General features: G+C 38.6%; 1 protein-coding gene across 1 annotated transcript; it reads right to left on the reverse strand.

Moving 5' to 3' along the window:
* Positions 1-7544: 7544 nt before the first annotated feature.
* On the reverse strand, positions 7545-17896 carry TACR2 (tachykinin receptor 2). The gene is given in 6 exon segments (XM_038410614.1): positions 7545-7692; positions 8787-9003; positions 9719-9818; positions 9820-9877; positions 12527-12721; positions 17496-17896. Coding segments are annotated over 6 exon segments (1119 nt in total).
* Positions 17897-25966: the final 8070 nt, after the last annotated feature.

Consider the following 25966-nt stretch of genomic DNA (forward strand, 5'->3'; position numbering starts at 1 on the left):
GACTGAATGGCAGCAAAATTCAAATCTGTATCAAAGTTTAGTTTGTGAAATCTCTTCCCCTAAATTTGGAGGTGCTTGGATATGTGGACTTTTGGTTGGCCCAATCTTCATAATTTATAATAAAAATGGGATGACAATAAGCATGGAGGTGGCTTTGTGTTTATAACAGTGGAACTTTCCCTGTCATGGAGGATAGTTGATGTCAGATAAGAAGCCCTAGTTCTTTTCTAAGCAAAAGATGGACGTATGCAGACTTTAATCTCTATACTGCTTCTTACCCATGAGAAGTGTGTTAAGAGTGAAGTGCAAGTCTTGATTGTATTTTAAAAAATGTCTTAAATTCCATGTTGACCAAGCACTAATTGAGATGTCTTACAGTTCATTATTTAAAGGTTGTTGGCTTGAAGAATAAAACTATGATCCTCACTTTGTAAGATGTTATATAAAAATGATCATATAAACCTTATTTCAAGGGAAAAGTTTCATTTACATACCTATGTTATGCTGTCATCTGCTCATACTGCTACAGTTGAGGGTCCTTTAGTATTTCTCTTACAACGGTCTCATCAGCATTTTAATGTTTTAAAACAAGCAATTTTTGTTCTTTTTAAATTAGCAGAAGGCAAAAATAAAGAGTTTCCTAATTTCTGAAACTGTTTTGTGCTTTTTGTTTCTTCATTTTGTTGGAATGACAAGATTCTTCAGACAATTTTTCCTTAATGCATACAAGGGATTACTTTTTTTTGGTATTTAAAAACAAAAATAACTTTAAATGGCAGTTCTCAGTAACTGAATATTTTAACTGAAGTTTAATTTAATCTAATCATTTCTATATATATTGTGAAGGATTTTATTTATTATTATGGAGAGCCATCTTCCTCTTACCTCATGAATTGCTATAAATAATGTAACTTGCCTTACACTCTGCCGTCTTATTGCTGAGTCTACTGAATGATGGGAAAAGAGTCTCCACTTCAACTATTGCATCAGTGATGTGACATATCTTACCAGAGATCGTATTCTGATTCCTACATAGAAATTTAGCGATGTCTTCTAAAACTGAAGAAATTATTCTCCGAATATGAACCAGAAACAGGCTAACAAAAACCATCAGTGATCTGATCCATCAGAAAATAGCTGCAACCTTCATAGCAATACTAGTCAAGGAAGGATGGTGATGCTAGCTCTGCAACATGCTATCCCAGCCCTTCAAGAAAAAGAGCAACCTGACACCCAGAAGGGTAATCTATATCCCACTCCCTCAATACAGCAACCCTTCATTTCCTTACTAAGGTATTATAGAGATGTTTAGTGGAGGAGAACTCAAGTTAGTCACCTAAAGTGCAAACAATCTGGTTATATGTCAAGAAGAGATGGAAGATGAACTAGCTTTCTGGAAGAATGGACACAGGTCATGGTGGATTCTCCATCACTGACTATTTTAAAATCAAGATTGGATGTTTTTCTACAAGATACATTCTAGGAATTATTTTGGATCACAATTGTCCCTTCTGGCCTTGGAATCTGAAATGGTTGGCAAGCCCAGTAAGTGAACTAGTGCTCTCAGTTTAGCTGCTTTTATCAATTCAGGTTAAGGTGTCCTTAACATCCACACAGAGACAGTTTAACATCATTACAGTTAAGTTAGCTGGGTCATGTTGTAGCTGAGGAAGGGACAACTAACACAATTGTGAAGAGGTTATAGGGTGTTAATGGGGCTTTCCAGTAGTGCTAATCTAACTTGGTTGAAAAAAGCACATTTTTGCATCATCTAGGGGTAGACCCATAATGATGTGTAACTCAGGCTTGCGATGACTAGGAGTACTGACAAATTTCTTTAGCAGAGAATCTCTCCTAAATTGCTTTTATTTCCTGTAGCAGAAAGAATGATGATGGTTCTTGTTAAACAAAGCTGTCTTCATTTCAGTTTCTTTCAGAGACTGCTAATCTGTGTGTATGTGTATTTAATAGCATCACTATAGGTGGTTTTTTCTAGCTCCCATTCATTTTCTTAAAATAATGGTAAACCCTTGCATGCCCCCCAAAACCAGCTAAATAACGTCCAGATTAAACATCTGAATGGTAGTGTACTGTTTAAAAACCCTATTCCTTATTGCAGTTACCCATCAGGTGCTACAGTCTTCTGGGAATTAATGCCACCAGAAATAGCCTTGTCTGCCACATGTGGATGAGAAATGCTGTCTCTGGAAAAATCAAGCTGTATAGTCAAGGGGCAGCTGACGAGGAAGAGCTTTTGGGAATTTTTTTAAATCTTTAAAAGCAAAAACGAACCTTTGAAAGATGTGGGCAGGAGAGAGAGAGTGCCAAACTGCAGTTACAGTGGTGTGAACCCATGGAACTATGGGGTCACACTAGTGTAATTTTTAGCAGAATTTTCTACAGGGTGCGTAAGTGGGATTATTAGGCAGATATTGAAGAGGAACCCATCCATTCCCCTACCTAAAACAAAACTGGGAAGGAAAATGATGTCCCTGTCTACTCTTTCAATTTTATTTACAAACATGGCTTCATTACTCTTTATTCATTATGGGCCTGATTATAGCCCACTAAAGTCGATAGAAAGAAATCCCATTGATGCAAATGGGTTTTGGACAAGTCCTTAGTAATTCTATTTTTGCGGAATGAAGAGATTCTGAGCCTTTAGGGCTTTTCCACCTTGGTAAAACTTGGAAGTAACACAAATTAAAGTAGCCAATGAGATTGCTTTTCCCCTTCCTTATTTTTTATTTTTCAAAGTTCACATCCATCCTTTCACATTGCACATGATGCAAGCAAACTGAAACAAACAAAACAGTATCATGCATGTAACTGGACGTGTCTATATAAGTATAAACAATATATATCTGTATAACATTCACACTCAAACTAGTGTTTTGATTAAATGATTGAAACATATAGTCATTTGTTCAAATGTTTGATATTTCACCAAATTTCTAAAATGGTGGTTGGACAAGTAACTGAAAATCTGAACATTTATTCAAGAACATTGCATATATTGACTTTTATAAACAGGCAATCAAACTACAGATTAATGTACTGTGTAATGAAATGTATAGTGAAGTCTTAAGTATTTCACTAGCCTACTGCTTGTGGGTGTGGATTTTCAACTCTCCTCCTGGAACTACCTTGTTTTCAAACTGCTCTTCAAACATTGCATGCAAGTGAGCATCTATGAAGTCACTGTTTATCACTGTGAATGTTGGGGACCTGGCAGTGTATCGGAAGTCTTTTCTTTGCTCCCCAGATACTCGGGGACTCCAGCTAGGTATGTATCCTATTTCCACTGCTTATAGGGGCCTCAGGAAATGTGTCTTCATATTTTCAGTTGCACTAAGCCTAGAAGTTTTCTTTTTTCTCCTCCTTTCTCTTTTCCCATTGCTCCAGAGGAGGAGGAGGAGGAGGAGGTGTAGTCCTCTAATCCCCATCCAGCCCAACAATTCATAGCTACCAAGCTTTTAGAGCAAAGGTGGAATATTTCCAAATGACTGACACACTGGAGGGTGTAAAAGAAAAGAAGGAGCTAAGTCTCACCAGGTGTTCCATTTACAGTCACGGTAAGGCTCTTTAATATTAAAGAACACTGCTTATGATAGGGAAGGTGCATCTATTCTAAACCCTTATCAGTCACTCACTGTGTTTGTATGTCTTGAATTTATTGTGCTTAATATCTCAAACTTTTAACATGGCGTCATTCCCCTATTCACCCTTGCTTTTTTTAATATGTGGGAGGAGAAATGGTGTGGATAACTAACATGGGAAGGGAGCTGAGATGTGTGTAGGGGTGGGAGTAAATGAGTTAGGTAGTCAGGGTGCTTGAATTATCAAAGTGGCTGTGCCAATTCAGGGCAACCACACATGCATTTCCCCTTAGTGGTCCAGGAAGGGAACCCACTCTCAGGCTTCTTGCTCCTGCAGCCGCTGCCTTGGGTGGAGATACACATCTTTCTCTTTTCTGACTGGGATATTTCCAGGCCCCACAGGTCCCTGCCTTCACTATTGTCAAGGTTCCTTCACCACTTTTGCCCTTGGACTTTATTGCTGCCACCACCAAGCATCTTAAACAAAGAACAGGAAAAGAGCCCACTTGGAGACATCTTCCCCCAAAATATCCCCCCAAGCCCTATACCCCCTTTCCTGGGGAAGGCTTGATAAAAATCCTCACCAATTGATACAGGTGAACACAGACCCAGACCCTTGGATCTTAAGAACAATGAAAAATCAATCAGGTTCTTAAAAGAAGAATTTTAATTAAAGAAAAGGTAAAAGAATCACCTCTGTAAAATCAGGATGGTAAATACCTTACAGGTTAATTAGATTCAAAACATAGAGAATCCCTCTAGGCAAAACCTTAAGTTACAAAAAGACACGAAAACAAGAATATACATTCCCTCCAGCACAGCTTATTTTAAAGGTGGCCATTAAACAAAAGAAAATCTAATGCATTTTCTAGCTAGATTACTTAACAGGAGTTGGAAGGCTTGCATTTCTGATCTGTTCCCGGCAAAAGCATCACAGACAGACAGAACCCTTTGTTTCCCCCCTCCCTCCAGATTTGAAAGTATCTTGTTTCCTCATTGGTGATTTTGGGTCAGGTGCCAGCGAGGTTACCTTAGCTTCTTAATCCTTTACAGGTGAAAGGGTTTTGCCTCTGACCAGAAGGGATTTTATAGCACTGTATACCGAAAGGTGATTACCCTTCCCTTTATATTTATGACAACTGTTATTCCTAGCAAAGACAGAGTGCCTAGACAGACCTGCTTGATATCTCTTCAGAGACGGTTAACAGGTGTAATTGCTACAGTTACAAGTTACCACGCAGCACTTCCTATGCAAGCCTACTTTATTCTTAAAGTGGTAAGATTACAGAGAAAAGATCAAAAACAGGAAAAGGACCTACACACATGCTAATAAGCTTACTAGAGATCACCTCAACCCTAACATGGACTCTGGCAGCAGCAGACCTTCAAATCCCCACTCAAGGGGATCCTTGTGGTTCCAAGTTCATTAGGGATCAGAACAAGCACACGGTCTAACAGGCCTCAGTTGGCCAAGTCGTGCCAAGCCTTCCCTAAGGATTGGGGATCTCTGTGGATAGGGGTCCTGTCCATTCAGTGAATCAAGAAAAAGCCCCTGAGCCTGTTTAAAACCAGGCTATTTGTCCAAAAATCCTTTGTCTGTTGGTCCCTGGAGAATCAAGTTTAAACTAGTATTTGCAAATCTCTCCAGGGGTCTGGCTTTAAAGGGCTGAAATGTAATTTCTCTGATTAGTTTCCTCCTCTTACTAGAGCAGGTACATACAATGCCGCAAAAGTACATACACAATTGTATTTTTAATTCAATGGACTCCAAAGGTATGAACCCTTATTCAATAAGGTTTAACCTAATAAAGTTCATTCAGGATATTGTAGGAAACTGTCAGTCTGTCACAGTGCTATGTTGGGTTAGAAGGATTAAAACAGTTCTCTGCATGGACTATTCATTTTATATTAAACCTAGCTTCTAGCAGTGGTTGTATTTGCCTGTATGTGTTAACTTGAGGCATGGGCTGGGGACATACCATCCCTACTAAATGATGTTAATCATACTAACGTTTGAAATAACTGCTAGTAAGGAGGGAGATGATCTAGCTGTACGGATTCTGCTTAGAGAGGTTACTTCCTCCAGTTGTGAAGAACTCAAACAGAACTACTGTGCTCCTGAGAAGTATTAAACTGAAAGATAATAGCCAATGTCACTCAAGCTTCATCTGCTTCCTTCAGTGCACAAGTACTGTTACAAGCCCATATGACGTTTGAATGGAAGACAGCATGGCCAATACATAGAGCACTGGACTGGTGGTTAGGAGATCTGTGTTCTGCATCCAGCATTGCCAGTGAACCTGGCGTGGGCCCATGAGTAAAACCTTGTGCCACCATGTTTTCATCTGTAAATTAGGGATAATTATATTTGCATTTGCAAAATGCTTTGAGATCAGCAGAGGGTCTCGGCGGGTCAGGTGCTTTATTCTGTTAACATGGGTGCTAATTAATATCCACGTTGGTAACTTATGTTTTGCTTGTGTAATAATGGCTATTAAATGTTTAATTTCTGTGATAAGTTTATAAAGAAATGATGCTGAGATTTTGGTCCTACTTCCTATAAATAAGAATTCCAGCAATAAAGATTCTTTAAGGAATGGCTTTCCAATTTATATTGATAAACTATAAGGCCATATCAGAACAAAGGCCCAAACACCGCAGAACTCTGGAAAAGTTCAAAGCCAAACTTTGCAGCCTGGGTCGAGCTCTAATTTATGGTTTATAATTTGTTTTAGTTATATCTCCTATGGCCCAATCCTGCAATCTCATCTGTGTGGGTGTACTCCTGATCTGTGTGAGTGAGGGTCCAGCTGAATGGATCTGATTGTGGAACTTGGACCTATAGCAGTATGTTGGTTCTTTTCCCTAGAAAAGTTTCTTGAAAAACAGAAAAAGGAAGGACATTTCCATCAGGATTTATTTTTATTTAACCCTTTTGTTAACCCAATTTGGCTATTCTCCTCCTTAGCTGTGTGAATAATTGATTTTTCAATTATTTGGGAGTTTATCAAAAACAAATTCAGCTTGGGTCAAACCAAGACTGAATTTTTTTAGAACTTTTGGTGAATGGAAAAAGTCAGAAAAATTGTCTTGGGGCAAAGGAAATACTGATTTCAGACATTTTAACCACTTATTTAATTAATTAATTTGGATAAAGGTAAAGCAAGTGAGGGGCTAGATTCAGAAAAGAGAGGAGGAGATGGCTAGGCCACTTACCTGCGGAACCACATTTGAATTCCTACTCTGGAGCAGGGACTTGAATCCAGGTTTGTTTTCTCCCAACTAAACACCAGGCAACTGGTTGCCCATTTTGTATGAAATACTTGGCTAGCCAGAGAGAGAGAGTGAGAGAACATAAGAGAATGATTGTATAGCCAGGTAGCTACTCACATGTTGGTGGGAGAGACCTCAGTTCAAATCCCTTCTCTAGAGCTGGGATTCAAACATGGGATCTCCCACATCCCAGTTGAGTGCCCTAACTAGTGGGTATAAGGGTACCATTGCTGCTGCCATTATCTCATTTTGTGCAAGATGCCTAAATCCCTTTTGTTTCACTCTTGCTGAAACACCCCACTTAGACATTTCCAACGTGTGTTTTTTGTTTCAGCTGAAACAATTTGACAAAATCCACATACATTTGTGATATGTTTTGATTGATTGATTGATTTGATTGCATTTTTTGGTGGGGAGGAGGAGGAAAGGGTTGACTGAAAAAGTCCACCCAGCTCTGAAACCGATAAATAATGACTACTCTTATCCTATTTTCAATGTTCATGGCACCTGGTACAGCATGGTACAAAAGAATCAATTACAAATTGATCCCAGGCTTCTAAAATCTACTACACTATCTTTTAGAGACTATATTTTGAACACTATTCCAGAGCATCTAAATAAAAATCCAAGTGTTAAATGCATGCAGGTTAATGATGTTGTCTTTTTCTCATTTCAGTGTGTCTGTTTTTCAATTAGCTTTGTTTGGCTGGCTGGTTGCGGATCAGCTGTGAAGTTGATGGGTAAATAAGTTTGTTTGTCTCCCTCCATTGCTTTTATACATGGGCACCATTGGAAAGTTAATCTGAAACCAGAACGAAACCTGCAAACATGCACAAACACAAAAAGGAAATTAAATGATACAATGATTATGCTAACTGCAAAGAGAGAGAGAGAGTTGGGGCATGTTCCACCCTTGAATGAGCATGGGGATATGAAAGGCTTCCATTGAAGTCAATGAGAGCCCTATGCACTTGTCTGAGGGAAGAATTTGGTTGTTGGGGGATTGAAAGCATAAAAAGAGAGAGACACTTTCACTGCTCAGATGGACAAAGCAGTACGAGGCAATGATCAGGTCTCTTTCTGTTTTATGTATTGCACTATCAGAGAGAATGCTCCTCTCTTTCAAACACAAAACATAAAAACCCCTACAAGTTTGGGCTGTGGCAATACTGTACCTGTTAGCTAGTTTTTCATTCTGACATTTACAGATGGGATGTTCATGTAGGTCCCTTGCGTGTTTAATATAGTCACTCTTAATAAATGCTAAATGACCGTGAGCTGTATTGAGATAATTCTAGTTAGGGACAGTACATTAGAGGAGCGGCTTTGAATAAAGTAGAGTTGTTGTTAATTCATTAGGTCTTTATTTTGCAAACCTGCTTACATGGATACCCGAATGAGCAATGAGGATGACTACTGCAGCTGTGCTCTTGCCTGCTTTCTTTTTTTTGCTAGTCAGAAAAAACTAATAATTCATTTTAAACGTGGAGAGCTTTGTTTTATTTGTGATTTATGTTCTAGGGCCTAGAGTCTAGGCAGCCATAGCTAGACACAGTAATGTCAGGTGTTACTGCATCAGGTAGGCAAACAAGAGGCAGATAATACAAATGCCTTTTGTTACTCTATTATGGAATGATCCTACACCATGGAAGTGGATGCAAGTTCTGATCACTTGATCACATAGTAACTCTCTGAACTTTAGTGAGGACAAAACATTTTAAAACTGATTTAAAATGGCTAGTAACATGCAGCGCTTGTTCAGAGAACCACGGACTAAATTTTCTGTGGGTCTAAATGGATACAGCTCCATTGAGTTCAGTAGAATTCCTCCCATTCACACCTAGAGAATTTAGCCATTTGCCTATAGGATGGTGGGATTTTTTTGTGGGGTTTTTTTTTTTTTTTGCTACTAACCTTTGGTTAAGGCAGCAGTAAATAATTGGATTGTACATCGTAGAACTCATAGCAAGCAGAAAGACTGCAAGATAGACTTGCTGAATATACTTTTGCTGATAGATGTCTTCCCTGAAGCTCCCCAGGATGAAGTAGAGGTGATAAGGTAACCAACAGACAGCAAAAGTTATCACAACAATGACCTTGGGCCTCACAAACTAGAAAAATAAAAGGAATACTTTACTTCATTGTCTCTGTGCAATTATCTGAAGTTTCATGTTTAACTGATTTAAAACAATACTGTTCTTCCTCCTGATTTATTAAATCAGTGCATATTTTTATCATATGTTAAGGGCCTTATTATGCCTGAGATCAATGAGAAGAACTCCTACACTATTGATGCTGAAAGGAGTTCTAAGTGCAGAAAGCGGAAGGTCATATAGCGACTGTAGATTTTATGTTTCTTTGCATTAATACATTTTAGCATATTAAGCTGGCCTGCTCCATAGGAATGTTTACAGTCAAATTTGAAATATTAGGGAAAGGTAGATAAAATATTAGGGAAAGGTAATGATCAGTTGAACTGGTGGTGGTTTATAATAGGAAGAGAAATTTCTTAGATCTATTCCTTGAAGCATGAATCCATCGCACACTACCTCCTCCACTCAATGTAGTCTTGGGCAAATCAGTAAATTCTACCTGATTGGAAGGTCTCTCTTTTTTAGAGACTGTCTTATGACAAATTATTGCTTTTCACACTCGTTAGGAGGTCTGTGAAAAGAGTACCTCACCCCCTCCTCAGAAACTATTTTGTCACTTTTTCATACATCCTTAATATGCCAATGTGCAATCACACAGCATTGCAAGACTTTACATAAATGTAAGGTACATTTCACAGCTAGAATCAGAATTGCTGGCAAGATAAAAGATAATTATTAAGTTTCATTTCTAACCTTTTTTTTTGGCAGTAACTTGATGGTGATAATAGACTCTATTAGTGTGGTCTCCGGGAACTGTACTACTCCAAAGAGTAATTCCTGTAATGCTATATGCGACAAACCATCATTATTAAAGGCAGCAGGTAAATCAAGGCAATCACTATGATGTGATACCTGAAAAAGAAAAACAGATACATCTTCACATTTAACGTGTCTCTCAAAGAGCTTTTGTCCAAGTGTTATACCAATAAAATAAAAACCAGCAGGATCTTATTAAAGGGGAAAAGGCAAAATGCCACATTTATTGTGAATACAGAATCATAGTAAGCAGTTAGTTATAGCTATAACATTCCATTCAATTTCATATTTATTCACACACACAGACACAGACACACACAGAGGTTCTGCAAGGTTGTTATCATAGTTACCAGCCTTAGAGTTGCTCATGCCAAGCCACTGGCCAGGTGGCCTGGACATGAGGAGGGATCAGGGCTTTGTCAAATGCTCATCTGATGCTCCAGGAAGTTGGTTTGCAGAATCATACCCCAAAGTTCTCTGTTTCTAGAGTCCATTTTTATAGGAATTTCTTCCTATGCCAGTCTATGGGAATTGCTTCATCATGCTGTTGCTGAATCAATCAGCAGATGGCACATTCCTGACGGCTCTGTGCTGCCAGATGTTATCTTGTTCTTCGGTTCTCCCATCCTTGAGGCTGTTGGGTGGATTCCAGTCTGTCCTCTGTGGGTCCTCTGGTTATTTACACTTGATGCCTTCTTCAGCCTATGGACACTGAATTCTTAGGCTGGCACCTCCCTGATCATTCAGTTATTGTCCACACCAAGCATCCATCCACATGCATCCTCTATCTCTATTTTAATCACAATTGTTAACAAAGCGAGATGAATACAACAAAAGGGCAGGGAGACTCTTGGTGCTGTTTCTGTTGTTACAGGTTTCAGAGTAGCAGCCGTGTTAGTCTGTATTCGCAAAAAGAAAAGGAGTACTTGTGGCACCTTAGAGACTAACAAATTTATTTGAGCATAAGCTTTCGTGAGCTACAGCTGATGCATCTGATGAAGTGAGCTGTAGCTCACGAAAGCTTATGCTCAAATAAATTTGTTAGTCTCTAAGGTGCCACAAGTACTCCTTTTCTTGTTGTTACAGAGTATTGCTTTGAGTCTCTCTCTGTGTGAATAGTTGTTGCTGTTACAAAGAATTGCTTTGAGAACAGACTCTGTCGTAGAATGTACTAACACAATTAGCAGCTTGCAAGTTTCAAACAGACAGGGAGAGAAACAGTACCAAAAACCAAGAGACCTCTTAATTAGTAATACCCTGGAATTTAAACTATGGGGAATCAAACTCATTTGTGATTTTAATAGAGAACTTCTTTAATATGATCCAACACAAGTGTCTCATACATCCCATGGATGTGTGTACACGGTTCCCATTAACGTCCACGGGAGCTGTACACCTGCATCTGAAACAGAATTTCACCTTAAAGCCTCAATGCAGACAGAAGGAACTTCCACAAACTGTAAAAATGCATTTCTTTCATGTTCCAGTGATCTTTCCTCAAGCTGTTTTTAAGGCTCTTTTTAAGGACAACATTATTTATCTTTTTAACAGTGACTTAAATTTCACATCAGCTTGTTCAGGGTTCACTGCCTTACTGGGGTCATGACAGAGGGATTTATAGCATTTGTGGCTATAAAAAAGTTAGCTACAAATTATGGAAGATATAAAATCAAAATTTTATAAAATCATGAAGTACCTTCCAGTACACAAGGACACTGGGCTGAATTCTGAGGTTCTTAATCCTGAAAATTCCTATTGAAGTCAATGGGAATTTTGTTGGATTAAGTACTTCAAATTTCAATATATTGGAAGCAAGTGTGGCTGGATTTTTAAGAAAGATAACCGGAAATACTTCTTTGTAAAGTTTTGATAAGTGAATGGCATTCAAACTTAGATTATTGTTTTTTGATTTACAAACAAAAATAAATACTTAAACCAACTGTCAAACAGGCTACCTAGCTTTCGCTACTACTGAAACCAATAGCATCTGCTTCAATTGTATACGAGAACACTATTTAATGTTACCCAACAAGTTTCATTTCATATAAGGAAAATATAAATGTTATGCTTGGTATGATTATTTTAAGCAACCACCATTTATGGGGAGGGAACAACTGATTTAGTCAGTTACAGCAGATGTCATTTTCACATAAACTCTGTAAAAGGAGGATTATGCATTAAGCCTTTGGCACACACTTCTGGCATTAACCACAAAAGGCTATGTATGTGTTTCTTCTCAGAATGATGACATTATGTAGCTATTTGCTACATCAAAGTAGATTACATGTTTAGCTAAGTATGTGGTCCCCAGATTATAAAAATACTTGGATTCTTCCTGCCTGAAGTGGGGGGTGAGGAGGATTCACTGGAACCAAGATTTATTGCCTATTTAGCAGACTTTACATTCTGTTTTCTCTTATCACATTCACACAATATAACCCCCATTTCCACCCCTTTTGGTTGTCTCCCTCTGCAACATCAGCTGGGTTACAGCACAAATTCTCTGATCAAGGAGATGAACAGCCTTCTCCTAGGTTGCAATGCTGTTTGATTTCTGGCTAACAAGAATTGCTTAAGGGTACAGTTGTCCTTTCCTTTGCCTCACGGAGTCAGTGGGTATTACTTCCTTATTGCTTATAGCTCTTGTAACCAAGGGTACTGAAATTTAGAAAAACTTTCAGTAAACTTTCAAGTGATGCTGCATCAATTTCTCATTTCTATTTTATACAACTGAGAAGTTCTTACATGATCTGATGCTTCCGTCCAACATCATCTGGCCAGGCAACAATAGATTTAGTCTTTCCATTATCAATCATGATCTCAGCATAAAAGCACTGTGGGAAGGCGAGTCTGAAAGCCACCAACCATATTATTCCTATAATTACTTTGGTGCTCACAGCAGAAAGTTTGGGCTTAAAGGGATAAATTATAGCCAGGTACCTAGGAGAAAAATGGGGTAATGTCATTTTTATTTTTGTACCAATAAACTAGTCAAAAATTATAATGAGGACAAAAATATCCCAAATCATATATCAATACATAATCAAAACTACATATTTCAATTGGTGCACGTTTTTTGTTTGTTTGTTTTTGGTTTAGTAACTTCCACTGGAAAGAAAATTTAAAACATTTTATAACAAGTCACTGCTAGTTTATCCTAAGGGAATGCACTATTGTGTGTGAAACTTATTATACCTTGTATCAGCAGTGTATTGCTCTCTTGGTTAGTACAAGAACATTCATAAAGAGAGAGCAATCCTTTTGTGTAAGAGTACATGCATAATAGGTTTGCAGTGATCCTCCTTCCTTCTAATCTTAATTACTGCCTCCTCACTGTATCTTATAATTTACTAATTTGAAAAGCTTGAATGAACTAAGATAAACAAAACTTTCTGCAAATACCAACACAAACTACTGTCCATGAATGAACACAGTCCACCTTAAATAATGAAGTCAGCTGAATGTGCTGCTGTTGTGGAACTGATGTTAGGCTCAGCTGAATAATCGCAAAGCCAGCTCAGTCCACAAGAATGATTTGCTCCATCGTTGCAGCTGTCTCTCACTGAAGCCAGAAAAAAGTACTGAAACTGTGATGTGTTTGGTCTGAATCTTGGTAGCATGAATTGCATTCACATTTTCAGTAGCAGATGTGTATATATATTAAAGCTTTCAGTTACATACTGCGTTGTTGCATGGAATCTATTTCCTGCTATCAGGGAAGATTAAATTAAAGCAGGGTCTCCACCAAAGCCTCCTATTTTATTCTCAACAGCAGTTTGTGGTCTTCAAGTCATTTGCAATGTATCTGAAGTGTTGATTTTTAGTAGTGCAAACTCCTTGTGTCACCTGCCTCCTCTTTCTGTAACCACTCTCGCACTTGTGTTAGCAGTTTAAGTGGTGTACTGTTGATTCTTTTCTCCCACACCTGTTCAGAACAATCATGTCCAGTATCTATCTGACTGTAAAATTACTTGGAGGAGCTATGCCTTGTTTTTAACGTCTCTGTGTAAAAATGCAATTGTATCTTAGAGAATATATAATTAATTATTCATATCTGCCTTATTCTTTATCATGGTTGTTTCAAAGTCCAGCAAGAGTGGATAACTCCAATTACTTCTGTCATAAATATAAAGGGAAGGGTAAACACCTTTAAAATCCTGCCTGGCCAGAGGAAAAACCCTTTCACCTGCAAAGGGTTAAGAAGCTAGGATAACCTTGCTGGCACCTGACCAAAATGACCATGAGGAGACAAGATACTTTCAAAGCTGGATCAGGGGAGAAACAAAGGTTCTCTCTGTCTGTGTGATGCTTTTGCCGGGAACAGAAAAGGAATGGAGTCTTAGAACTTAGTAAGTAATCTAGCTAGATGTGTTAGATTCTGTTTTGTTTAAATGGCTGATAAAATAAGCTGTGCTGAATGGAATGTATATTCCTGTTTTTGAGTCTTTTTGTAACTTAAGGTTTTGCCTAGAGGGATTCTCTGTGTTTTGAATCTGATTTCCCCGTAAGGTATTTACCATCCTGATTTTACAGAGATGATTCTTTTACTTTTTCTTCAATTCAAATTCTTCTTTTAAGAACCTGATTGCTTTTTCATTGTTCTTAAGATCCAAGAGTTTGGGTTGTTCACTTATGCAAATTGGTGAGGATTTTTATCAAGCCTTCCCCAGGAAAGTGGGTGTAGGGTTTGCGGAGGATTTTGGAGGGAAAGACGTTTCCAAGTGGGCTCTTTCCCTGTTATATATTTGTTAGATGCTTGGTGGTGGCAGCAATAAAGTCCAAGGGCAAAAGGTAAAATAGTTTGTACCTTGGGGAGTTTTTAACCTAAGCTGGTAAAAATAAGCTTAGGGGTTTTCATGCAGGTCCCCACATCTGTACCCTAGAATTCAGAGTGGGGAAGGAACCTTGACAACTTGCTTGATTTCATAGCAAAGGAAGACTGTGGCTATTGAAGAGAATTCTATGCAGGTCTTCATACAATATAGACATGATAAAGAATACATGAACACAAGCACCATATGTATTGCATATCTGTCAGAGCCTTATTTAGAGTGTACAATTCCGGTAATACTTTTTGTTTCTTTAGCCTACAGTATATTAAGTTATACTTTGCTAGAACCCGGCCAGGAAAGAGTCAAACAGTAAACAGTCCCCTAAGTGTTAGATTCATAAACTTTTGTAAGCAATCTGTGTTCTATTTCTCATGATCAAAAACAACTCTGAGATAGAACGGTGAATTATGACACTGATTGAGCTGTCAATGAGGAATTGAAATTGAACCAAGTGCTGAAGCTAAAGAAGGTATTACAGCAATGCAGAGCAGATTAGTGAGATGATGGTTTTAGATAAGCACCAACAAGTTTGGACACTCATCCAAATCCTAGAGATTTCTTCTCCCTCCTTCCTTGCTATGTCCCTGAGCTTCCCTTCTCTTTCTCTTCCCCCACTCCCTACAGGCTTCCATCGTGCCCCACTCTGTGACTTCCTCCCTACTCAGACAAAACAACTGGATCAATTGCACAAACTGTAAGTTTGAACATTATGTGCTTATGAACTTTTTCAAGGGAGCCTGGAGGGGTTTGTTGTTTGGAACTTGAATCTCCATCTACTGATACACCTCTGCCTGGAGGCCTAGGTGTAGCTTCTGTGCAGGTTCTACAGGTATTGTAATATACAGTGCAGTTGGAAATATTAGCAGATCCTTTGGCTGGCAAGAAAAAAACAGCTCAATGCTAAACATTGTGACAAAGGCAAAATGACTGGAGTCCTTCCCACAGTAATGACTAACAGTATGGTAAGTGACTTTTAGATATGCCACTTTTAGGATAAACTATTTTATATTACAGTGTTTCATCAAGATCAGACAACTGAGCTTGAGCAGACATTAACATCTATAACAATAAAAGGAAACAGAATCTTTCAGTTTCCAGGAGACAGTGTCAGGATCTATTTTAAGGTCTAGTAAAGGATAGCTAAACATGGTTAGGCAAAGCTGCCAAGTTTTCTTTCTGAACCTTAGCTTATGACTACAAAGGTTTTAGTTTTATAGATATTTTTATCAAGAATCCCTAAGGAGTAAAAGTAGATACAGATGAGAATGGGCTGAGGTGGAATGGATTTTTAAAGTGTTCTTTGGTCAGTTCTAAGGATATACATAAAAGACTTATCAAAAATCTTTGATTTAAAACCAGAAAAGCAACCTGTGTCTGAATTCTAAAATCAAAATACTGTTCCCTCTTAAAACATATTTACTTCTATTTGTACTAGCTATGGGCTAATTATCAACAGCACCAGTCTGTGTGGTGATACTATATTAATGTCCGTTAAAATCTGGTAACTCTGTTAATCGGGACATGTTTCTATTTTCAAGTATAATTTTCAGCATATGTTGCATGTGTAATGTTCTGCAAGGGCACAATGACTTATTTTGCAGGATATTATGCAAGCAAATTTGTTTATCCTGAACTTGATTTTTCTATCACGAGGTTGGCAGGGACTGAGTGTGTCACAACAGTTACTCTCACTTCTGAACAGGACTACTAACTGCAGAAGCTGCTATGAAAGCAGCTCCTGGTGATTAATTAAATAATGCCTTTGGAAGGGTTCCAGAGCGAAGCATATCTTACCCTTGCAGATAAAGGATGTTTCTGACAGAGACAGGTAGCAGGAGACTTATATGTTACCCTTTTTTGATAGGAGGAAAAATTGTCAGACATTGCAGTCCCATTGAGAAAAATCAGTGAAACCCAGATATTTCCTGAACTGTGGACACTGAGTCACTGCCTTGAGATGACTTGGGGAAGATAGGAGACTCGGAGAAGGTAGGAGGGGGTTAAAGGTGTTTCTGGTGCCTGGTGGAGAATGGAGGAGACTGGGGAGATGATTGATCAAAAAAGGATCAAGGAGAAGATCAAATAGGTCTGCAGAAGGCCTGGAGGGAACTGGAGAATTTGGGAGTCAATTTAGCTTCCTTTCACTCCTTTTCCTTTCTTACAGACAATGAAAAATGACTTCCATTGAATTTAGACTACTTCCCAGTAAAGAAAAATGTTAACTCATTGAACATGTGGACCATAAATGTACCCAAACCTTGCAGGTTTCTCCCATTGTGAAATAAATTTTGTAAATCTAATAGAGCATTTTGAAAATATTAAATTGTCTGTCTCTTACATTCAAAATCACAATGAATATAATCTAAGTTTTGTTCTTGAATAATAAATCCTAACAATTTATGGATGCTAAGTCTAGTATCTGAAGCACATTACTTTGCCTTTTCTTTCTAGTTGCATCTTGATTCAGAAATAACATTGTGGATTATGACCTTTTCAATAAGAGCTCATATAAATTATACCTCCAACCAAATGATGGGTCTTTCTGGGGTGAAAAAAGCATTTTTATTTACATGAAGATTTAGGAATCTCCTATGATATTTAACATTTAAAACAAAGCAAAACTCAGAAATACAAGCCACTTTTATCCATTACAGTAACCCAGGCTTGAGTCAGATCAGTGACCTAGAGCTGAAAGGGTCTATAGCCCATTACCAATCTCCTAAGCCATCCAATCCCTCAGTAAATATGCAGATATTAATCCTTTTTGTTAATAAACCACTGAAGTGGCAGGCTGTGAAACTGTTGCATAATCAAAGTTATGCAATAAAATAATCTTCCTTTATCTTTAATTTTTTTATTTATCTTTCCATTGCATCTCTTACCTGTCAGCAGCAATTGCAGTCATAGAGTAAATACTCACAAACATTGCAGTTATAGGAAAAAAGTTCTGAAACCTGCAGAATATTTTGCCAAAATACCAGACATTGTGGCTGGCATAAATAAAATTGAAAAGTGTATTGAAAGCAGCTATAAGTAGATCAGAAAGAGCCAAATTAACAATAAAATAATTGGCAACACTCCTCATTCTTTTGTGTGCTAAAATAATCCAGATGACAGTCACATTGCCAATAATTGATGCAGTAACTATGAAAGAATAAGCGATAGCCCAAAGAGCTATTTGCCATCCAGGCTGGGTAAACGTTGTTGCAGTCCAGTTGTCATCATCCTCAGGAGAGTCAGCCAGCGAAATATTGTTAAAGTTTAAAAAGGAAGCTGTGCTCATTTCTTTATTCAGCTAAATTTGGCATTTGATGATTTCTTACAATAGACATTGGTGTTATGAATTCCTTATTTAGATAATAATTGGAAGTAATTAACAAAATGTATCGGAATTCAATGCATAACATCCTTTTGCCTTGTTTTTCCAGTAATATAATATAATTCCAAGAGGAAATGTTATATATGAAATACCTCCTACCCAGCCCTTTAATTTATGACATACTTAAATAGATGAAGGAAAAAAAAAAAGGAAGTCCATGGTGATTTAAGATCCTTTTGTATTTTTTTTAACAATTCCAGACCTGTGGTTGAGAATCTCTTTACTTTTTTTTAACCTCTGAAAATCTAAAGAAAGTGTCAAATCATAAAAAGTTCTAATCCAAATGGAAATCCTTCTGGTTCTGAAAAGTGAATCCTTGATATTACAGAATGATAGAAATACACAGACTTTGTGGTAGGAGTGATGGTATTTTGTTGTCATCTCTGTGTGTTATAAATTTTCTACAGGGGCTTAAAGGGACTTTTGAGAGGAGGTGGAGACTACTGCATACAAGAGCTAAACAAACAATTTGACATCATATGAAATTTCATAAGGTGGTGCTTAAACTTTTCTGTGTGTGTTCTTCAAATAATCTCTGAGACTAGTCTAGTCTATTCCTGTCAAATTTTATAACCCTAGATGTAGATGGTAGCATTTTACTAATCCTGCATTCCTTTTGCTTCCAAAACTGTCATTGACATCAGTGGGCATTTCAAGTGTTCAAGGAGTGTAGAAATGTGCCAGTGGAATACTACAGATGTAAATGGAAGTGAACAATACTAAAACAAAAATCCACAGAACACACTAGAATAGTTTTGTAGCAAAATAGAAAGTTAAAACTTATGGGAAGTTAATTCAATACTGTTAGCCAAGGGGAACACTAATTTGAGAAAGGTATTCTCTATTGGGTCTTACTGGGGTCGTTAGGGGAGCTGGCTGGGAGGGTCTTGGGGGGCTGCGGAGGTGACTGGTTCTCTTCCCTGGGGTGTTGAGTGATTTTGGGGAGGCGGTGGGTGTTTGGGGGCGACCCGGTTGAAGCAGGTGACCTAGGGGCTGGTGTCTGTGGGTGCGTGTCGGGAGACCATGGGTCGCTGGGGTGATGAGTTTGGGGGTGTGATTGGGGTGTAGGGGCTACTGAGGGGGTTGGTGGGGGCGGGGGAGTTGTTGCAGACCCGGTGTGTGTTGGCTGGGTGAAGTAGCGATGTCACTGCAGACCCCGCAGGCTGCCACAGCTGGCTCAGATCTCCCCGCAGTTACCGAGAAAGGGTCCTTTCTGGGTTACAAAATGGGCGAGGACAGTTTTGTTCCCCCGTCAGTGGAGGAGGAGGAAGAGGAAGACGAGGAGAAAGAAAAATTGCCTCCTATCCTGACTGCACCTAATACTGCTGCTGGGGTATGTGGAGAGCAAGTACCTTTTTCTGATGCCATAAGGTTCTTGACACAGATGCTTTGTGAATCATTATGAAGGGGATTGCGTGACCTGTCACTTTTCGTTAAAGAGCATAACTCAGATTTAATCCATTTTTTTTAGAAGGGCTTGAAAACTAGGAAGCAAAATGATTAATTTTTTAAAGTTTTTTTTTTTAATTTTACTTTATTTTATTCTTAGTAGATAGACATTTTTTCTTTTTCTATGTTACTTGTTTTGGGGTGTTTTAAGTTTTTGTTTTTTAGAAAGTGTACCAATAATCAGTGACGTAGCTGTGAATTTTAAATTTGCATGTGGTTGTTTGTTTTATAGTGACACTTCCATTTTTTGTTGGATGTGAGGTGAGGTCTTTATAATATACTTATGGTAAATTTACCATTTTGAAAGTAATGTAATGCTAATTATTTTCAACCCATTGCATTCTCTTATGTTCTTCAATCTGCTTAAACAAAGATGACAAAATATTTTTGGTGATAAAATTACTGCTGTATGGGTTAATGTAGACCACTTTAAACTTTATAAATATGTAAAACAAAAATGACCATATTGGGTGAGAACAATGGTCCATCTAGCCCAGTATCCTGTCATCTGACAGTAGCCGGTCCCAGATGCTTCAGAACAGAACCGGGCAATTTATCAAGTGATTCATCCACTGTTGTCCAGTCTCAGGTTTTGGGGTTGTGTCCCTGACCATATTGGTTAATAGCCATTGATGAACCTATCCTCAATGAAGTTATCCAATAAAATTGAGGATAAAGAAAGATACTTACATTGAAAAAATTCCATTTCATAAACGTTATTATTTTAGTGAAATCTCCATACTTGTTGGAATTTTAAAGTTTATTTCTGATGAATATATAACATTTCCCACCATGTAACCTTGATTTCCTGGCTATAATCTGCCATTTAACTAGCTCAAGTAACTGTGGGGACTATTTTCATAGAATAAAGGAGCAAACAATAGTTTCACTAATCCTCTAGTGTCAGAATTCTGAGGTCTTTTAGTTGAATAGATTTAAATGACTGAATTATTAGAACTTACAATTTAATGTTTAAATTGAGTGACTGCAATGTTTATGACACTGACAGTCTGCCTTCACTAGCTGGTCTTTAATACTATGTAAACTTTTCTGCACAATTCTGCCAGTGCACCTTGGTCTTTGTGTACAACCAAATTCATGGCCTCTGGTTCATTAAAAAGATTGTCAACTTTGCGAATCACTTATTTACACAAATATGGATTGGATAAGATCCCTAGATTTATTTGCACTTGTGAACTCAAGTTAGAATTGGTAGGAGACAATCAGAGGCACAAATGCCAGTGCTAACTCCTGTTGAAAGTCAGTTGGAGTCAGACACCCAACTGCCACCTGTCCTGGACACATGACAAGAAAGACAGAGAGCAAGGAGTGTGGCTTAGGTAACAGCTTTATTATTTAACTCATCTGGGAACAAATTGTTACAGTGCAAGTCATGATACCTTAAGTTACTTCTGCCTGTTGGAAGGCTGCTATCAGCTCCCCACCCCTCCACAGCTAGTCTCGGCTTGTTGCGAGGATCCCCACCACCTTCCCTTCATACAAAGGTTATGGGGCTGAGGAAAGGGAGTTGTCTTCTTGCTCTACCAGGCGTTACCTGCCCCAGCCCATTTACCTACTTTCTTTACATTCATTTCCATTTCATCAAGGAACTGCTCCTCCTCTGGAATGACTTATACACCCCAATGGCATTTTGGGATGTATAAGTAGGGGCATTGCCAGCAGATCGAGGGACATGACTGTTCCCCTCTATTCGACATTGGTGAGGCCTCATCTGGAGTACTGTGTCCAGTTTTGGGCCCCACACTACAAGAAGGATGTGGAAAAATTGGAAAGAGTCCAGCGGAGGGCAACAAAAATGAGTAGGGGATTGGAACATGTGACTTAGGAGAGGCTGAGGGAACTGGGATTGTTTAGTCTGCGGAAGAGAAGAATAAGGGGGGATTTGATAGCTGCTTTCAACTACCTGAAAGGGGGTTCCAAAGAGGATGGATCTAGACTGTTCTCAGTGGTCGCAGATGACAGAACAAGGAGTAATGGTCTCAAGTTGCAGTGGGGGAGGTTTAAGTTGTATATTATGAAAAACTTTTTCACTAGGAGGGTGGTGAAACACTGGAATGCGTGACCTAGGGAGATGGTGGAATCTCCTTCCTTTAGAAGTTTTTAAGGTCAGGCTTGACAAAGCCCTGGCTGGGATGATTTAGTTGGGGATTGGTCCTGCTTTGAGCTGGGTGTTGGGACTAGATGACCTCCTGAGGTCCCTTCCCACCATGATAGTCTATGATTCTATCTCTGATGGACACTAACCTGGAATGTGAGAGACCTGAGTTCAGTTCTTTACTCCGTCAGGGACATCGCGTGTGACTGAGCCTCTCTGTGCCTCACCATCTATAAAATGGGAGTCCCAGAATGAACACAGACACTGCTGGGATAAAACCCTGTCCATTATTGCCTAATATGGAGTGATCTTGATCTTAATGTGCATAACTTTATATTTTTAAAATGATTTATACTTTACATTACTTTACAAAAATGTCACACTCTATGTGATGTCATTGATTCGACCCACTGTAGATGCAGCTAGAGTGATGGAAAAAATCTTCCGTTGACCTAGCTATCCCCTCTTGCAGTGGTGCATTTACTAAAAGAATGGAAAAACACTTTCTGTCAGTGTAGTGTCTACACTACTGTGGTTGTGCTGCTGTAGTGCTAGTAGTGTAGACATACCCTGAATCAATATGCTTATTGTGTTCTATAGGTCCTGCTTCAAAAAACTTCAATCTTAAGGCACAGCGTGTTTAGGATGGGATTTTAAAGAGGGCTCACCTTTGGCCTAACTTTGCTCCCCTTGATGTAAATAGACCTTCAGGTAGAAATAGTTGTCCTTCTGTCCCTCCACAGCATACACTTTCCTTAGATAATCATTTACTATGGGGAAATGGAAAGAAAAAGTCTCCATTTTAGTTCCACATTGTTATAATGATAATATCCAAGCAATAATAGTTTGTGAGGTTCCATACATGCCCCTTTAAGGCTCCTCTGCAATGGAGCAGTTGGTATTATTTCATGATCTTTTTTACCAGCAGATCCAACCATATAGAATCAAATGATCTCTCTCTTACTGCATTAAGATGTGAAGAAAGCCTCCATTTAACTCATTGCATGATGACAGCAAATTTTTAAACCAGGTGTTCTGTGAGACAGTATGAAGGAAAAGTATAATTATGTATAAATAAATGCATACAGAACTATGCATACCAGGCCTTGTGCTGTTACGGTAGAACCTCACAGTTATGAATATCTCAGGAATGGAGGCTATTCATAACTCTGAAATGTTCATAATGCTGAACAAAACGTAATGTTCTTTCAAAAGTTTACAACTGAACATTGACTTAATACAGCTTTGAAACTTTACTATGCAGAAGAAAAATGCTGTTTTCCTTTTATTTTTTTAGTAGTTTATGTTTAACACAGTACTGTACTGTATTTTTGTTTGTTTTTTTGGTCTCTGCTACTGCCTGATTGTGTACTACCAGTTCCAAATGAAGTGTGTGGTTGACTGGTCAGTTCGTAACTCTGGTTTGTCTGTATCTGTTATACTCCCAAGAAAATATCACCCTCTCCATCTTGAAATCTACCCTAATTCACTCCTTCCATTTCCTTCTCTAGGAACACATATACAACAATACTTTTTAGATGTCCTATCATACAGTTTTATACATCCTTCCCAGGCTCTTCAAAAATCTGTTCCACTCAAATCTCACCAAACAACTTATAAACCCACAACTCTCTGCACACCATACAGGATAACTTTGATCTATTCTGCAAGATGGTGTCAACTGTTAATAATAATCCTCAAGGTTTTTCATGGCCTGGTTCTAGTCTCATTAAATTCCAAAGATAATCTGAGCAAGATTCTCCTGATTTAAAAAAAAAACAAAAACAAACAGAAAAGTGCTGTGTTAGTTGTACCTACCGATTGCAGAATACAATAAAATATTAGAAAAGAAAGTGCCATTTCAAGATGAAACTAAATCCATATGGATTACTTGAAATTCTAAAGTGACCAGGTGTCAGTCTCTTTCATTAACCTCCACAAACAGGATAAAAGACTTCTCCCACCCACATAGTGCTCCATTACAAAGCTTTTTAATCTGATCACAACCATCCTTGTGTCAACACTTCCGCATATTAGCCACCTCATATCTTCACTCTCTTTAGTACATTCCCACCTTCCCATTCATTTTCTATTTGTATAGTGCCTGTATTATCATACCAGAGTCCTGCCAGTTACATAGATTGTTTGTTTTTTGTTTTTTTTTTATGGGCCAAATGTTCTCATGGCTTGTGCATTGAAAACGGAAGTAATTAATTTAAACCATGCCTCTAAATTCTTCACAGAAGCCAAAACCTCCTGGTTAGTATATTATTTATAACACAAAGAAGGTCCTTCTCAGAAGAACTGAAATTTTACTGTAAAGTGAGGTTAATGATACTTCCTTCCTTTGTAAAGCACTTTGTGATCTACTAATGAAAAGAGCCATAACAGCTGGATAGTATTAGTATTTATTTATTTATTTTCATTGCAAGAATGTTTAAATCTTGAACAGTATTAAATAAGTAACCAATTCTAGAGGTCATTATCAAGAAAAAGAACTGCAAGCTTATAAAAATGTTAGTGGTTGAGCAGTGAAGCATATGTCTTATATGTTTGCTATTTTGGAAAAATAATACAAGATATTACAAGAAGGAGAGCCCGTTCCTATAGCTGTTACACACATTGAACTCTTGTTGACTTCAGTGAGGACTTTGTATATGTAACAGCTACAAAAGCAGGACTTAAGCAACATTAACCTCCTAGCAGCTGAAATACACCTTGGGTGTTGCAAAATAGAGTTTGATTGTGGCTGTATGAGTCAGAGCTATGCTGGGGAAAAGACCGTAGAAGAGCCACTGCACTACTGGTAGTTCCTGAGGACAGGCAGAGTATTTTTGCTAGCAGGGGGATGGGTGTGTTTGTGTGTGATGTTTTCCACAGATACCCAGGGCTGTGAGGCACCTCACTATTACTTGCCCTTGGTTGCATGCCAGGGATCAATTCCCTGACTATTTCAGCTACAAGCAACACAAGCACTCCCATGCAGCTTCGCAGTTAAGCAACTGGCACACTCCAACACCCGAGTTCTCTGAGTGTCTCCCTAAAGTGTCCAGCCCTGTTGCATTAGACACTCAGAATTTCCAGATCCTCCGTTCCCAAAGGAACAGTACACCACAGCTTACCAGTTACACCAAAGGACACAGCTCCGCTTAACACACAGCACTTAGATTTGTTTATAGCAAAAATAAAAATAAGTTTATTGAACAAAGTTCAGAGATACTAGTGATAGCAAGTAGAAATACTGGGAAAAAATGGTTACATATAAAACAAAATCATAACATTCACTCTAGAATATAAACTTATCTAACAAGATGCCCTTTTGCCTAATAAAGTACTGCTTACAAAGGCCTTCTCATAATGTTTTCAACAAGATGCCTGAGACCATCCTTTCATCAGACCAAGCCCATTGGCAGATTGTCTCCCCAGAAGAAGGATGCCAAGGCATTGCTCTGCACCCCCTAGCTACATTAGACTAGTCCTTTGTTCTTCACCTATGAACTTCCCCCATCCCATCCTGGCAGGGTCACCTCTTCCTGTTAATTTATTCTCATGGAGTCCCCGCAATCTCTTCATTTGCCTTTGACTCACTATGCAAATAGACTTCCACTCTAATATATGTGTCTCCTTCCCCCTGTCTGGTGGAACCTCTGGGTGACCTGCCTTTAACTTCAAGGATTTAAGAACATAATTTCATATATATAGATACTCCTTACATATTATCCGCATATACATTTTGCAAAGATTACATGACCAGGGCAGACTTACAATAAAGACCTTACATGAGACTCTTTGGTGAGCAAGTATGTAAATAGCATAGGCAGGGGATCCCTGTAACCCTTATGCACCACTATGCCTTCCACCACGGTATTCTAATAGGCTGCTCCTACAACTTTTTTGAGGAGTACCATGTGCTTCTCTCCTTTACTCCCCTTGAGTCCTTCAGCCGTTGTAGAAAAAGTTGGGGCCATGCCCATACCTCTTTTGGAGCATCTGGCAAGACTAACACTGCCCCTTATTCTTGAACTGTGCCAGCACAAGGGCCAAGGTCGTGAGGACCCCTGATGATCTCTTCCACACTTGTTCACTAGCAAAGAGCCAGCTGCAATTTGACCATAATATTTCAGGAGCTCTCTCAACGTCCAGGAGCCATTTCATAAATGGTCAGGGCATGCAAGTTTCATCTCAGATGGCAAAGAGGTCAGAAAAGCTCATTGCTAATTTCCTTATGCTGGATGCCCTTACAGATTGTGCCATGCAGAATATGTGCTTACAGTGACCTCACAGCCATGGAGGAAAGGCAACCCCTCTCTCTACCAAAATCTCATGGTGATGTTACTAGACTTCTCAACCTCTTTTAAAACAGCCAATCCCTGTGCTATGTGGCAGGGATGGATGAAGTTAAACTGATT

This window comes from Dermochelys coriacea, chromosome 7 (assembly GCF_009764565.3).
Source record: "Dermochelys coriacea isolate rDerCor1 chromosome 7, rDerCor1.pri.v4, whole genome shotgun sequence".
Classification (NCBI taxonomy): domain Eukaryota; kingdom Metazoa; phylum Chordata; order Testudines; family Dermochelyidae; genus Dermochelys; species Dermochelys coriacea.